Raw genomic sequence first — 17,595 nt, forward strand, 5'->3', positions numbered from 1 at the left:
GGATTTATATGTTTGTACAACTGTTATATTTTGTTATTAGGAATTTTAGTTGTTTTCAGGTTCCAGGGAGGAGGGATGGATCCAAAATGGGGAGATGGGTTAAGTCCAAATTAGATATCTTAAAATGTTTCCTGCTTTCATTCTTGAATCCCATAATAATTAACCATAATACTGAACCCCAATCCTTTTAGGAATAAGTATATTTAATGCTTATTGAAGGAACATAATGTTTGAATTATCGACCTCTTTAGCTTTTTTTTTTTTTTTTTTGGTGAATTTATATAAGATGAATGATGAATTTATAGGGGACCCGAGGATTATATGATGACAGATGATTCTAAAATTTCTTTTTCTTTTACTGTATTATTGGCAGATATATTTAGGTAAAATATTATCAAGTTAAGTAACTTGGTCACATAATACTAAGTGATGGGGTGAGTATTCCGCTAGGTGATTTGACCCAAAGCTTGTACTCTTAACCATTCTGGAGATGGGCCCACTGATGAGCCATACGAGGTGGCAGCTGACAGCTGTCAAAAGCAGTCTTTAGCCTATGAGGATGGAGGCATTTAGCCCTGTAGATTTCACTGGATTCTCATTATAGAGTTGTACAGTGAGTGATGTTCTTAAGGGTGATCCTTTCGATCTTAGTTGTTATTTTCTCTTAATATTGTTTTCTCTTAATTAACTCTTTTTTTTTTTTAAAGACTTTATTTATTTATTTTACACACAGAGAAATCACAAGTAGGCAGAGAGGCAGGCAGAGAGAGAGGGGGAAGCAGGCCCCCTGCTGAGCAGAGAGCCCGATACGGGACTCGATCCCAGGACCCTGAGATCATGACCTGAGCCGAAGGGAGAGGCTTAACCCACTGAGCCACCCAGGCGCCCCTCCTAATTAACTCTCTTAATTTTTTTTTTTTAAGATTTTATTTATTTATTTGACAGAGAGAAATCAAAAGCAGGCAGAGAGGCAGGCAGAGAGAGAGGAGGAAGCAGGCTCCCTGCTGAGCAGAAAGCCCGACGTGGGGCTCGAACCTAGGACCTGGGATCATGACCTGAGCCGAAGGCAGCGGCTTAACCCACTGAGCCACCCAGGCGCCCCTTAACTCTCTTAATTTTAAAAACATTTCTATCCCAAATGATTACATTTTCCAAATTTTTGCTAAAGAATAAACTTTAAATTTGGAGAATTTGCTTAAGTGGAATCCAATTTTTAAGACTAAATGAATGTAGAAATAATTTTATGACATGAACCTTTCAGTAAGTCAAGTTAGTAGCCTTCTGCTGGTCTCATTTAGTGAGCTTTTACAATAAGCTATTGATACTTAGGATATATATTTTTTGATGCTTAATATGATCAAGTTAGATTAAGATACTTCTTAAAGTAGAAAACTCACTTTAATCAGTTGAATCATAATAGCACATTTTATGACTCAGTCTTTTAATTTTGAATGGTTATAGCATTTGGTTTGCATTTCATGTTTATTATTGGAAGAAGAAAATGCTAATTTATGTGAATACTTTTATAGTAAGTTGAAGAACAGGATTCACCTTGTTTTTTTGCTTGTTATCTTAGAAGAAGGAATTTATTTTTTGAGACAATTGCCTTAGGTCTTCTATTCTAGTCTATTTTATCTATCTCTCTATCTCTCTCTCTATCTGAGAGAGCGAGCGAGAGAGCACAATCAGGGGGAACAGTAGAGGGAGAAGGAGAAGCAGGCTCCCTACTGAGCAGAGAGCCCAATGTGGGGCTCCATCCTAGGACGTTAGGGTCATGACCTGAGCTGAAGGCAGATGCTTAATCATCTGAGCCACCTAGGTGCCCTTGGCCTTAGGTATTCTTTTAATTCAAAGTTTTTACAGTAGAGCTGCTTTGTTTAATTTTTCATTGTGTGTTTCCTGATTTATAAACATTGACTTATATAAAGAAACAATAGGAACTTCTTAAAATCTTGTAGTTAATAGTAAAGATCTTGATATAGTAACTTAATTTATCACTGAATAGTAATATAGTATGAATCTTATTCCGTTTTTCCATAATTTCACTTTCTACTACTATGAAATAGCCAAAAGCTACCGAAAGCCAGTAATTTCACATCTTGTACAATTTGATTGTATTTCTAGACATTTTACTTATTCGTATGCTTTTGACAGCCTAAATTTGCCATTCTCCCCATCCATGTGGGCAGTCACAATGGAGAATTTTTTTTTTTTTTAAAGATTTTAACTATTTATTTGAGAGAGAGAGTGTAAGCGAGAGAGTGCTAGCAGAGGGAGCAGCAGTTGGAGAGGGAGAAGCAGGCTTCCCACTGAGCAGGGAGCCTCATTGGGGTGGGTGAGGGAGAGTTTGGTCCCAGCATCCTGAGATCCAGGATTCCAAAATCTGGACCTGAGCTGAAGGCAGATGCTTAACTGACTGAGCCACTCAGGTGCCCCTGAAGGGAGAATGTTTAAAAGTGAGGTTGTCTTTTGTGAAATAGAAAGCTGAAAGGGACCCACTTTGGGTTTTTTCCTTTTATTTAAAGGTTTAGTTTCTAGTTGTACTTGTATTTTTAGCTCATGAGGATCTACCAGTATCTTACTAAATTTTCTTATTAAGAAATGGATCCAATATGCAAAAACAAAAACTTTTAACAAGTAGACACACTGGCCTAACAAAACTCAAGTTGTGCTGTATTTGAGCTTATAAATATGTGACCTAAATGCCATGCAGTGGTCTGAGTCAAAGACTCAACAAATGAGTAAGGTAGCAGAAAGGTATAGAAGACGATTACTGTGGATAGAAGGGAAAAAGGAGTAACTGGTGATAATTGATAACTTGTTAAACAGTTTTGTTGCCTACATCTCTAAATCTAGCAATATAAAATATTTTAGAAAAACTACCTAAGCTAGTTTAAGCAGTTGTTTATTAGCCTTTGAAGCTTTTTAATAGTATTTCTAATCTTTCCTGGTATTGTGATGATTTATTTACTTAAGAAATATTTGAATGCTTGTTGTGTATGCTAGCACTGAACAAAGGTACTAAGGATACAAAGAAAAGAAGTCGTGCTTTTGGTCTTCCAAGAGTTTTGTCTAGTACTCTGAAAAAGCATCATAAGATCTTAATATATTTTCTAAATTATCCACATTAACTTATATCATGCTTAGTTGCTCTGTGTATGATGTGCATGACAGCCTTTTGATTCAAATAAGTTGATTAATCTAGGCTATGGATTAAGGAGCATAGTGGACAGTGAGGTAGAGTTTAATGAGCATTAGCTTTGGCATCAGATCTGGTAGCTAATCTTCTTTATACTATCTCTTATTGTGTGACCTTTGTAAATGTCAGCATAAGCCCAGTTTTCTTACCTGTGAAGTGGGAGTAAGCTACCCTTGCACTGTTGTTGGGAGGATTTAAGGGGATAAAGGATGTCATGCACCTAGCTCAGTTCTTAGTAGTTGTTGTACATAGTATCTGCTTTTATTATTGTGCAAGTAAGAATGATTCCTTTCAGAAGCACTGTAAATTAAAATTAAAAGCTTGCCTACATAGTCAGAGACTTTCTCCATACGATAGCCTTCTAAACCAGTGATTCTGCACCTTTGTGACATTTTTGGTATAGCCTTTCTTGCCTGGGATCCATAAGAGAATTAATCCCTGTAGGAAAAGAGTAACTCTCTCTCAATCCTCCTAAGAATGGCATGTATCTGGTATCACCATTCTAGATGCATATGAGCAAAGGGAATTTATTACTTATAATGGAGGCATCAGGGATTAATTCTTCTGAGTCCTAGGCTGCTGGGACTGTGTTACAACTATTTGAGAACTTCTTCAAAATTCTTAAATTTACAGAAACAAGAGTTGTTAAGAAAGCACACCTTCCTCTCTTTCTTAATGGGGATAGGGGCTACTTACAAGGAATATAGTGTCTTCTGGCTGTTTAATATTCCAAAGTAGAATGATTACCCTAATCAAGTGATTCTTAAACTTTTTCATTATAAAGATTGTTTTAGATGGACATAGTGCCCTGAAGACCATCTGTTCCATACTCCCTCCTATATGGGACTGAGTGAACACTATCTCCTTAGAATGAATGGAATTAATCAGTTTGTTTTTAATAAGATAATGAGTCAGTACCTGGTTTTTAGGTATCAAGATCATTGAACTGGATTTTGAAATCTAGTATACAAGTTTCAAAACTAGTGTTTTTGATATACCACTTCTTCAAGCCAAAAAAGAAAAAAAAATTCTAGAGCCCAGGAGTCTTGGGGAATGCTTTTTTTTTTTTTTTAAAGATTTTATTTATTTATTTATTTGACGCAGAGAGAGAGAGAGAGAGACAGTGAGAGAGGGAACTCAAGCAGGGGGAGTGGGAGGGGGAGAAGCAGGCTTCCCGCTGAGCAGGGAGCCTGGTGCTGGGCTTGATCACAGAACCCTGGGATCATGACCTCAGCTGAAGGCAGTGCTTTAACTACTGAGCCACCCGGCGCCTGGGGAATGCTTTTTGTTATAGACATCTTGGAGGTTAACATTGCATTTTAATATATTAAAGACTGAGAAATTCTGCAGAAGAGAGACAATTTTATTTCGTCACCACTAACCTTCCCAACTTTTTTGATCATCTAACGTTTATTAATGTCCTGTAGAATGAGTGTTCTTCATAATACGCTTTGGAAAATGTTAATCTCCTTCATTTTATACATGAGCAATGCCTTGGGTCCTGTAGTTAAGTGATGGTGGCAGACTTCAACTGGATCCCATCTCTACAATTATTATTCTACCCCTAACAATTCCTTTTCTGCTATACCACCTTGGTTTTTATAAGTATTCGATTTATATTACAAATAAAAGTAAAATTGTTGTCATATGAATATATATACCAAGTGAGCCATCTGGCAGAAGATTAAGAACATATTTTGAGAACTACAGCCCTGACATATTTGCAGCCTCATTTAATTGGCTTTGTCATTGTAAATGGTTTACAGACCTTAGGGATAGACTTCATATGAGTTAGTGTATTCCTGGGGGAACTCTGTAAATAGGATAGAAAGAACTAGTTAACACTGTAAACATTCAGAGATAGGGAAGCTGATCAGTTTGTTCTTTGCTTTGATTACTGTTAACGTAGAACTTTTTACTAACTTTGTGTTTCTTATGTTTTAGAGTTAAAGCTTGATATTGCTAACAAAGTAAAGGAGCCAGCTGAAGGTTATCCTCTCCCATTTATCCATTCCCTTTGTTACACGGATTTGAGAAATGGATTAAGAAAGTACAAATGGGGATGTCAACTTCTGAGGTGAAAATTGAAGTCTTTTGGGGACTGAAAGATTTATCAAAGGGGTGAAAAGAATGGTTATTGGAGATGTTTCTGAAGATATATTGGTAGATTAGGGAAGGAATTTTTGGCTTTTTTGGGAATGTCTTTGTAAAACTGGAAAGTCAGAATTTTTAAAACTAGCTGCATTTGATGGTTTCAGAAATTTGACCGCAGTTTTGAAGGAAGAATGGAAAGAGAAGTATTGTACTCTGGTATTACATCTGAATAAAATTTAAACGAGTGACTTAATTAAAACGTGTGAAGGAATATACAGGAATATCATTTCTTAACGGGGATACATCCATATTTGGTTGATAGAAATCCCAGGACCCTGGGATCATGACCTGAGCCGAAGGCAGAGGCTTTAACTCACTGAGCCACCCAGGCACCCCTGATTAATTTTCTGATACTAATACAGAACATGACATAATGCTGGCATTTCCACTAGGATTAGATTGGTATAAACTTTTCATAATAAAAAATGTAGATTTATATTTCTTAGTGGACATTCCATATGTGTGTCAAATATGGTATCTTATTCAGAACCTGTTTAGTTTTTAATTTATTTTAAAATAATTTTAGACTTAACCAAATTTGCAAATTAGTTCATAGAATTCTCATATAATTCACCCAGTTTTCCTTAATGGTCGTATTTTACATAACCATAGAACAAATGTAGAAATCAGGAGTTAATACTAACCTATCTGTAAATTTATTTGATTTTGACCATTTTTTATTCTCTAAATGACCTTTTTTCCAGTCCAGGATCTAATCTAGAATCTCATACTCTTGTCCTTAATTGTCTTGTCTCCTTAGTCTCCTTCAATCTGGGATGCTTCTCTCTTTGCCTTTCACGACTTTGACACTTTTGAAGGGTACTAGCTAGTTAGAATGTCCCTTAATTTGTGTGTCTGATGTTTCTCATGATCAGATTGGGATAATGCATTTTTGGCAAGGATTCCACAGAAATAATGTTATGTCCTTATCAGTGCATTATATCAGGAGGTAGGTGATATTGATTTGTTCCGTTACTGGTGACATTATCTTGATCATTTGGTTGAGGAAGTGTCTGCCAAGTTTTTATACTCTTAAAATTACTCTTTTTCTCCTTAGAAATAGCAAGTGTTTTGTGGGGAGATATTTTGAGACACTGTAAATATCTTGTTTCTCATATTTTCAATTTCTCATATTCTCATCATAGTTTCCATTAATGTTAGCATCCATTAATGAATCTTGCTTGATCAGAAACTTTTGAATTCTGTAACATCTTTTTGTTGTTGATGTATTTCTTATTATAGATGGAGAAGTGTCTCGAAGGAATTAATATAAAGGCAGCATAATTCATAAAACGTCACTGTTTTTCTTTCTATAGTCTTTTCATCTGTTTCTAAATGCACTCATTAAGGATGTAGCACAACCCAAGATCCTGGAATAAAAAATGAGATGGAAAGATGATCCTTTCTTTTTTTTCCCCCAGTACCTTGTATATACTTCAGTATATGCTGGCCATTATAAGAACAAAGCCAAATATTTCACAGTAGCAAAATAAAGAGGTGAAAAAGAGGTGAAAGTAATGGGTTGGGTTAATTATGAAAGGAATTTATGAGAGCAACGTAGAGAGTTTTCTTAAAATAGACTTCTACTAAGGTTTTCTTATCAAATAGAAGGGCCTTTTTCCAATTTTAGTATATGTGCTGCCGAAGCGAGCACTCGAAGGGCCTTTTTCATTCAGAGGAGGCAATGGCAAATTTAAATGTTTTTGTGTTTAATCTTCTTGACCTTGAAGTTGCCTTTTTTATATGACCTATTTCTTTTTTTTTTTTTTAAGATTTTTATTTATTTATTTATTTGACCGCGAGAGAGAGAGATCACAAGTAGGCAGAGAAGCAGGCAAAGAGAGAGGGGGAAGCAGGCTCCCCACTGAGCAGAGAGCCTGATGTGGCCCTCGATCCCAGGACCCTGGGATCATGACATGAGCCGAAGGCAGAGGCTTAACCCACTGAGCCACCCAGGCGCCCGTGACATATGTTTCTATGATTGCCTTTTATCTTTTATTCTGTAGTGGATTGACTACTTTAAAAAAATGTGTTGTGCATTGTTTCTTTATCTGTTGTCCTTTATCGTATACCTTAATCAGGGAATCATGAAGACAACATTGTTTGTCTCTTGTATATCTGTTAACAAATACTTGATTTTTAAACCTAGTGGAGTAACTTGAATCCCAGTAACATTTTGGGATAGTATCTTTTCCAAAAGAGTGAAGAGAAAATATAGTGGTAAATCTTGAAATTTGGTAGTTCTTGAAACATTCTAATAATTAGGGTTTTCATTCTTATCACAAATTTTTTCTCTTTTAGGAAATTGCTTTCCATGAGAAGTGTCTACTCTCATAATGCTATGCATTCCTTAAAGTTTCAGTCTGCTTTATTTTCATGTTTTTAAAGTGTATCCTACTGGACAGTATATATAGAATTGTGGATTAGAAGTAATTTTTTCCTTCAGAGTCAATACAATACAGTGGCTAACTAATTCTAAGGTAGCTGGTTTTGTTTGTTCATTCCTTTGCTTTTGGCAAGATCTCACTTTTTCAAACTTAATATTTAAAGTTGGATGTTCTAGCGATATCTGGTTTGTTTTCTTACTAATTTTGAATCTGGAAAAGAACATTAGAGAATCTATAATAGGTGTTATAATTTAGCTAAAATTTGTATCATCCTAGGGTACCTTTTAGGTTCTGCCAACCATATTGGAAAATTAATTCTGAAAACTGATGACCCCCAAGAGACACATGAAAGTAATAACTTTAGATAATTTTTATTTAAGATTAGAAAGTTGAACTTTTTAGTGTCTTCTTTAGATATTAGCCACTTCACAAAAGTTATTCTTTTTTACTTTTTGTTTCTTGATCAATAGACCTCATTCACTTGTAAAACATTTACTGTCTTAACTCACTGCACTAAATATCTCTATCTGGAAGTAGAGACTCAAGGTTTCTGTTACGGTTGTTCTTTGATTTTCTTCTTACTGCCATGCAACTAGGACTGTTCTGGGCACCTGGAGGGGTTTGTGAGAAATTCTTTTTCTTTATAAACTTGTCTTAGAACCAGTAAGAATGAGTGATAAAAGATGAGTAAGAAGAATATGTTCTATCATGAGTCCAATTTAGCCTGGAATGTTTTGTTTTATAGGTAATTTATAAATCTGTAAGTTAGCAAGTTCAATTTTAGTCCGTTATAATACAAGGGAATAGAATTAGTCTTTATAGAAACATACTGCCTTATATCATTGCTTAAAAATGATTGGGCTTAGCTTTTTCTCTTTCTTCAGTATTAGAAATGCTTAAAACTAATAAGCAGTATATGCCCATTTAATATAAATTTAGTGTTGAGAACAAATATTGCAAGTAGTCTAGTTTGCACATTTTAGGAGAATTTCTTGGAGTGATGTTTAAATATAAAATACTTAGATTTATTTCTGATTTGAATATAACTGGATTTTCAGTAAGAATCTTTAAAAATTTAAATATTATTGGTAATATTCAAATGATTGTATTGAGGTGTAGTGGATTCATAGACCTCCTAACATCCATTTGAGTTCCTTCGTGGCATTTTAACACTGGTGATTTTGTTAGCTTTGTTTTGGAATTTATTCTCTAGTGGTTGAAATACAAGTTCTCTAGTGGTGTGCTAATTCTTTTCATCTCTTTAAACATCACGTAGGAGAATGCTGCCTATTAAAATAGAATTAAGTGAGGTCCTACTGTGTCATTCTTATTAATCTCACAAAGCCTGCTCATTCTTGTTTGAATAATGATCTCATTTTGAAAGTGCCTTTACCTTTTTCTTTATAAATGATATCAAATCCACAGTTCTTCATAAATAATTAATTCCTGAAGCAAGAGAGATACTGGCTCTCCTCAATGATTCAAAATAATTTCTACTTAAGGAAATCTGTCTATTCAGTTTTTGAGTATGAATATGTTGAATCCACAAGTTTTGGTATATCAGGCAAAATAAAGATGTTATTTCCTGAAATTCATCTCACTTGGGAGAAGTTAATGAGTGGATATACTTCTCCAGCCCTATAACCTATCCTAAGAACATTTGTTTTTCTTTTTAATGTGTTTGTATTTTTAAGTTATGAATCCCGTGGGGTATGGTAAATAAATCAAGGGTTTAGAGCTTCTACTGTAGAAGAAATTGTAAACTTAGCCTACTGTTAATCAGAGCAAGCTATGATTTCTTAGTTGTTTTTCATTTTCAAAGTGAAATGAGCCTGTAACTTAAAAAACAATTTACTAGTTGTATTTCCTATTCCCAAATGGAATGCTCCCTTTTTTTCATCAGATGTACTGTTACTACTGATTAGTATTCAAGAAATGAAGGAAAGCTGGGAAATTTGGAAAATCATAGCTTTATGGTTTCTGAATTTATTTTTTAAAACTGTATCTTAAAGTAGTTAAGGTTTACTTAGATCTCATCAATTTGGAAATCTTTAATCTTATGGTTTATATTAAGATATTAAACCTGAAAAAGAATGTTTTGCTGAGGAAGTTGATTAGAAAAGACTAGAGGGTGATTTTTTAATAATTAAAAAATACTTGAATAGCACCTTGTTAGCACAATATACAGTAGTCCCTCCTTATCTATATGGGTTACATTCCAAGACTTCCAGTGGATATCTGAAACCTCAGGTTGTACCGAGCCCTGTTTGTACTGTGTCTTTTCCTGTATATAACATACCTCTGGTAACGTTCAATTTATAAATTAGATACAGCAAGAGATAACAATAATAAAATAGAACAATGATAATATATGGTAATATAAGTTATGAAAATGTGGTCTCTCTTTCAAAGTCTTATTGTATGTACTTACCCCTCCATTTGTAATGATGTGAGATGATGAGGTGCTTAGCGATGAGATGAAGTGAGTTGAATGGCCTCTGCATTGTGACGTAGTGTTAGGCTGCTGTTGACCTGATGATGTGTCAGAGGATCTGCTGCTTCTGGATCATGGTTGGACAGGGTAACTGGAACCACGAGAGCAAAGTCATGGGGGGTTTTGTAGGTATGCCTAAGATACTGTAGGTGCAGTGAATACATAAATAAGCTAACTCTAATGTACTAATTCTAAGCCTTTCTCATCTGTTAAAAAGCCACCCCTTATGAACTCCAGTTGTGGAATTCTTTGTTAATCTATTTGGAATTAAAAAAAAAATTTTTTTTTTTTTTTTACTCTTGAAAATACATAGAGTACAGTTCTTGTGATATTTAGTATTCAGATCTTTTCTAATTTGTACTCCTTTCTTCTCATCATCCCTCATATACCTCCTCATTGTGATTACACTGTAAAATACTGTTGTAAGCTATTGTTCCAAAAGTGTAGTCTTCAAAACTAACAGACTTTAGGACTTAAAATCTATTGGAAACTTAAAGTAAAAAATTAGCTGCCACGCAGTCTCATAGAGTACTTCCGTAGTTATTTATTTGATACCTCTTGCTAGGTGGCAGTTTCACCCCCTTGACGTCTTTTAGATTTCTTTTTCCCCTTCTTTACATTTTGGAAATCACAGATTTGGTGGTTAATTTCATAGGTGTTCTTTTCTTAGTCCAAACTGTTTTTATTTCTCACTTGTACAGAATTGAGTATATTCCTAAAGCAGAAGGGTTAGATTGTCTTTCTTCCTCAGGCTTTAAAAAAATTTGAGTCTAAATGTTGTTAGGTAATGGCTTAACAATTCCTTTTCAGCTGTTGGTATATTTCCAAACTGGCTGGCAGAGCCAGGAGGAAGTGAAGGCCTTAAAACACTAACTTTGGTTGGTTGCTACTTTCTTAGTGCTGAGACTATAACCTTTGTTGGTTGATTGATAGAGAAACAAGAGAGCACAATCCTCGTTCCACTAACAGGTAAGGAACCCTTCTGATAATGAGTTGGCGTGAGAGAAATTATTTGATAGCTTTTTTTCTTAATTTATCCCCATATATAACATGTCCATGAAATAGTATAGTGTGACTATGTTCTATACAACAGAAATGTGCAGCACCTTTCTATTTAGGATAAGATCTGAAATTTAATAGGGATGTATCACTCTGTACCACAAAGTATAATTGATCTGTTTTCCACTATTAAAATTTATTCTGCAGTCCCTATAACTTTAAATACATATCTGCCTATCTTATTCTCCTTTCAGCTTTTCCTTGATCAGATGCTATGTGCTTTGAACTTCCTTCTCTTATTTACTTATTCCTATAATAAAACGAACTATTTTCCAGTATCTTTATCATCATCTATTATTTGGGTATGTCTTACTGCTTTAATTTCTGCATTGTAGCCCTTAATGATTTATTTCCTGGTCCTTCTTGACCCCAAACCAGATGATCATACATTTAAAAAAGATTTTTGCATTGTACTACCTATGTCCACTATTCTACCCTCCCACTTTTAAATATGAGTGCTTGAAGAATAAATCTTTTTCAGTGACAGTAGTCGTAACTTGATAAAATTTAGGCTTAGCTTTGTATTGCTGTAATATGGGACTGTAGTCTGATTAATTCTTTAAATTACTGAAGACTTAAAAATGAGAACAAATTCAGCTTCTTAGACAATTCCCAAAGTTTAGTAGTATTTCTGTTAATATGCTTGATTATTCTGTTTCTCGTTTTCAATCCATCTTCTTCTCTTTGACAGAAGAACTAACTGGGACTCCTCCTTTGATATATCTGAGGTCGAGTGCCTTTCCCCTGTCCCTTTAAGACAACTGTGCTCTTGTTTCTAGTCATAATTTAATCATTTTTGATTCGGTCTTCCACTCAAAGTTGGGTGGTTTGTCACAGAGTATGTTATGGCTTACACCAAGATAGGTCCCTTCTTAATAGTTACTGAAGAATTAATCATTTGTGGTGACAGATTTCTAAAATTCAAATTAAGAAGGCACTAAAGTATGCCCAAAGGTAGCTCCTTTTTGTCCTGAGGATAAGTCATTACGAACTCAAATGACCAGAGAATGTAATTTCTTAATAAGAATTTTTTCTTAAATCTATATTCAGCTCTCTATTTCAGTGCTTCTCTCCTACCAGAGGTGCAAGGAGTGATCCTAGAACCACAGATACAGCCAAGACCACGGAGAGCTTTTGACGTCAGGGGTCCACTTTCTCCACTGAACCCTTGGAGGCAGAATATCCAGCTTCTGGAGAGAGTGGGAAAGGATAATAAACAAGTGGGTGCTTTCCATTATTTACTTGGGTTTATTTATAGATTGGAGTGTCCTTCCATTGCCCATTTAATTCTATTGGTATACTCCTTGGGTTCATATAAGAACCAAGTGGGGCTGCAATCTGTTTGTTTTTTCTAAGAATGCTAACTAGTGCCCATTCAAAAAAGAGACCTACAATTTATTTAATTTTCTCTCCAGATAATTAAAGCAGTGGATAATTTGGGGGCACTAGATTTTGTGACTGCCTGTGTAGTCCACAGGAATTTTAAGAAGGAATATTTGCCCATTTTAACCTTGAATGGTATTAGTGGACTTCTAAATGCTCTTTTATATTGCAGTAATTAAGAAGTTTTTGTATTTCATCTTTGGGCAAGCTGGACATCTGAACTCTCCTAATTTACACAGTCTGATGTCCAGGTGTTATCCTACCTGTTAGAACTTTTTGGTCTTTTTCCTACCTCAAACTTTAGGACTTCATATTAATTAGATCTTTTAGAAGATATGATGATAGTACCATTATGGTTTTACTGTCAAATTGAGGCTTCATTCTTTAATAAGATAAATGTGAATGATTATGAGTTTCAGGATGTATTATCCCTGAAAGCTATGTTAAATATATACTCATAAGTAGTTTTCCAGTCCCTAGGAATAATGTTATTTGTGGCAAAGAGCCTTGTCATAGATGTTTCCCATGGCATTAAGATGGTTTTCTCTTAGTTTCTTTGATGCCAAGGGTAGGATCTGATTCCAGGAAGTTCTTATCATCTACAATGGGTAGAACATGAACTTTGGTGTCTTTGGCAAGTTTTCATTTTTCCTTGGTGGATTCCTTCTGTGACTCCAGGTATCTTGATAATGGGAGACTGGTTTATTTGTTCTCTTAATTGCCCAGATTTCTTTCAACTGGTAAACATCATACTTCTTCAGCAAAAGGAACTCTTCTAGCAGAGCCTTCATGGATGATATCTGTCACACATGCAGCACCTGCAGTTTGGAAGGCAGTGGTGAACGGAGCCATGCAATATATCTAGAAGACACAAGGATGAGAGAGCCACCTGATCTTGTCATTTATAAACTTTAAGATTTACTCTGGTGTACTCTTGGTCTGGAAATGGAAAGGCTCAATAATGAAATAATTTTTTGAGATTGGAGTTTTACATGGCCATGCAAATATTCCTTTCTATTCAGAAGACTGAAATAGAGGAAGTATGAGAGACTCCTTTCTTTTAAAAGCAGCTCTCTGTTTCACTTAAAAGATTTGTGGGATTGAAAATCACCTTAATGATGCAGGCAACCCCCCCCCCCCCTTTTTTAAATATTATAGGAGATCCCAAAAACTTCTGAAACTGTTTTTTGTTGCCTGACACTGAAAAGAACTAGTAAATAAAAGGTGAACTTCTTAATGATTCCCAAATTACTCTTAGTATTAGGATACAGTCTTTTAGCTTATCTTTTCTCTGGTCTTGAGCCTTAATTCTTATTTGTCAAATCAACAAAGATTCTAGCATGAAGTAAAAGAGACATCTTTTGAGATCAAAGTAGCTTGGTCAGTCTTCTAAAATAGTAAATACCTATTAAATTTGAGGTATTGTTCTGTATTGAAGGCATTCTAAAGTTTGAGTGATACTGAAATGAAGAAGTATTTTATTGAGCAAAGGCAATTAGTAGTATTAGAATAAGCCTCTACATGTGAATAAGTGTTGCAGAATCGTTTCCCAAATGGAAGGAGTTATCAAAATATTTGTTTTTCTCTTTGGTACCTATTAACTGGTCAGTCAAAAGCTATTAAAGAAGTTTCTAAAAGTTACCTGATGCTGCCAGTTTGTTTTATTTGGTATACTTTTTAGGAATAGAAATTGTAGAGTTAGGAAGCATCTAAAATGTTTTAGGGATCTTGAAGGTCTTAGGAACCACATTTACTAAGTTATAACCTGGCCTTTAGTCTTTCTTTCCATGAGACCTGTTTTTTCCTCGTTAATTATAAATTTTTGTATAGTACTTAAAAGTTTAAAAGAACAATTCGAACTAAAATTTCCATAGGGAGCTCTGAATTCCCATGAATGATTATAGCTTTTTATGCTTGATATGTTATTGTTAAATATGAATAAGACAGTCTTTACAAACACGTAAATTAAAACATACCAACCATTTTAGAAAGACTCAGGGGAAATGAAAGTGAAATTTGTTTGGAAATTAAGTTGAACTCTGAACCACAGTACCAACCAGTTTATGGCCTGTGCGATTATTAGCCTTTTGTTTCAGCTTTAAAGATGAAAAGTGATTTAATCTCTTAACCTCATGCTTTGATTAAATTTTAGCTCTGTTCCTTAAAGTGTGCAAAAGAAATGTAAGTGCATTTCCATTTACCTCATGCTACTAAAAGCTATTTAAAAGTGAAAATTTTTGTATATTAATGTGAACTGATTTGTTTATTTAAACTTTTATTTTGATACATTTTCCTTTCAGATTTTTTTATATTTCGTGTCACTATGCAACCTATATTTTTCAGTGTTTATTTTATGATTATTAGTATAAGCTAATTTTTTTTCCAGAATGACTAATTGTGTAATATTTGTATTATGTGATTATTTGAAAACTAATAAATATTTTCTCCATGAAAAAATGCACTTACTGATAAATGGCTTATTTTTGTTTCAGGAGTAGATAATGAAAACAACTATTTTTAAGTGTATTTTAATTTTATGTGTCTTCCTCTAAGTATTTCTGAATATATATCCTATTCTTGTGTATGTTGATCTTTTTTGAAAAAAATTTTTCAACAAACTGTTAAATTAAAATGATTCTTTATTGGGTCACCCAGTGCCAAATGTATTGAAATAGGTGATCTATTTAGTCTTTTTTTCCATTTTCCTGATTAGCTTCATCTTTATTTCCAGAAGTGGGTTTCTTTCTTTCTTTTTTTTTTTTTTTCCCCTTTAGATGCCGTTTTTGTGTGTCCATTTTGCAAACCATTAAAACTCTCAAGGAAATATTGTAAATATCAGGAATAACATGGTCAAATCTTTTAAAGTGAGACTGATCAAAATATAATTCCTTATAAAATAGCATATAAAAGAAAAATCCTCGACCCAGAAAAAGAACATTTGGAAATATTGGTTGATTGGAGAACTACCTAGTCCACAAGAGCTGTTAACAAGAGAAGAAAAATGTTTTATATTTTAATGTTCTATTCGAACAGATGGTCATAGATGGAGAAATCTTGACTTGAGAGACTCTTGCTTTTAACCTTATCAAGACAACATGGAAAAGGATGAAACTTGTTTTTTATGATTCTTTATAGCTACATAAACTTTAATTGAAGCCACTGGAACACTTTACCTTTTCTATGCATAGTCTGCTAGAAGCAAGAGGGGTTTCTCTTTCGATTCGAAGAAAACATATGTAAGAAGTGGACTCCAAAAATTAAAAACATTGTGATGGGGTCCTAGGCAAGAAATAAAAGTTGAATTAATGACAACTTGTGGATTAAAATGAAATCGTTTGGCTCCCCAAAGAAACACTCTGAAAAAAATAAAGAAAAAGGAAATTATGAATTAGAATAGTTACTGTGTTTGGGGGGGTAAAAGGAAGCTAAAATTCTTGGCTTTATTACTCTGGTAAGTTTGGAAAAGGAGTTAAGATTCTGTGGATAAAGTTTTTTTAGAATTAAAGCAATTAAAAGATTTCACAGATGTATTCCAATGGAAGGCTATATTTTTTTACTTGAATACAAAAAATTATAAGCCTTAACTATATATGCATAAAAGAGTGGGGTATGGGGGGTTTAAATAAAAATTCTGTACCAGAAACTTCAAACATACTGTAAAGATAATGGTGAAATGAGAGTTTTAAACACTTTAATTTTTATTATGTGGACTCTTCCCTACACTGTCTTCAAAATAAAAACATTACAGAATGTTAAAATGGCTTACCTTTATATCTTTGAGGTATGAGAACATAGGCTTATTGTTCACCATCATTCATTGGATTAACTGTAGTATAAAATTTTGGTTTTGTTCTTTAGTGAGGAGACAAAATAGCTTTTGTTTAAAAAAGGTGAATGTCACATAAGCAATGTGGCTGGCAAAAGTACTGACCTTACAGTTTATTGTAAATATGAGCTCAGATCTTATTTTACTTTGCTATATTGAAACAATTGAGCAAAATGTCAGTGCTTAGATGTCCTAAGCAATTGCTTGCTTTCTATTCAGTTATTTTTATTTCCCATTAAAAAGATTGCATATTAATACAGTCCTAAAATGTGAAAGATTTTTGTTTTCAAACATAAGCATATAGGTGCTCTAGAATTCTTTTCCACTAGTATCCTCTAAGGTAATTAGATTACTGCAGTAAATGTTAGGGAACTTCAAAGTATGCTTCGGAGTTTTCAGGAATTATGATCAAAGGGATCTCTACTCAAGAGGTAAGGTCTGGCATAGGTAGAAAAATGTGAAATGTGTTCAATGTAATGTCTGATGGTAAAGTCAATTACAACAGGTATCCTTAGATTTTCAGACAGGTGTAGAATTAGGAAAGTAATTTTTCCTAAAAATCTCTCCCAGAAAAAAGGATGAACCACAAATAGGTTTTTGTAGGACTTTGGAGTGCATTTAGATACATATATCCACAGACATTGTACCTTTGGTGTACTTAAGCCTCCTGTATTTCAGGGCATCACCTGTGCTCTCTTAGTGTTTATCATCCATTTTCAATTTAGGATTTCTTAAGCTCTGAGCACTATTAAAATATTATAATTTGTATGGAAGTTGAGTACATATTCCATGAGATTATTGCCTGGCTTCATTTTGCCTGTTTTAGTTACATGATATCTAGAACCCAGAAAAACAGTTGTACTGAATAATGTTTATCTTGGCTTGAGAAACTAATTTGAGTTTTAAAAGCATTCATTTATGCTGTAACTTGGGGGAATTTGTTACATAGTGCTTAGAAAATTATGTCGGGTAGTATATAAAATCATTTAGAGAAAAATGTTATGCTGTTATTCTCTGAGGAATATTAAGTAGGTTCACAGTGAAGTGTTAACATATACTATTTAGTATATCTAGAATCAAAGGAAAATGCAAT

The 17,595-nt window shown here is 34.1% G+C and overlaps 1 protein-coding gene across 7 annotated transcripts in view; it reads left to right on the forward strand.

The window, feature by feature from the left end:
• The window catches only part of TSC22D1 (TSC22 domain family member 1), a 142,534-nt gene that overhangs the window by 18,630 nt on the left and 106,309 nt on the right, over positions 1 to 17,595 (forward strand). The window contains exons 2-3 of one of the 7 annotated variants that reach the window (XR_007126200.1): positions 12,344 to 12,513; positions 13,355 to 15,133. The exons of 1 other annotated variant lie outside the window; for it this stretch is intronic. Coding sequence is in view for 2 of the 6 variants with exons in the window: in XM_047723500.1 (XP_047579456.1) it covers positions 12,357 to 12,513; positions 13,403 to 13,420 (175 nt within the window). In the remaining 4 variants the exon portion in view is untranslated. Of the gene's footprint in view, positions 1 to 11,044; positions 11,204 to 12,343; positions 12,514 to 13,354; positions 15,134 to 17,595 lie in introns of those variants that run through there. 5 more of the 7 variants (XR_007126199.1, XR_007126201.1, XR_007126202.1 and 2 more) reach the window with 5 other exon arrangements.

The sequence above is a fragment of the Lutra lutra genome, chromosome 3 (assembly GCF_902655055.1).
Source record: "Lutra lutra chromosome 3, mLutLut1.2, whole genome shotgun sequence".
NCBI classification, from domain to species: domain Eukaryota; kingdom Metazoa; phylum Chordata; class Mammalia; order Carnivora; family Mustelidae; genus Lutra; species Lutra lutra.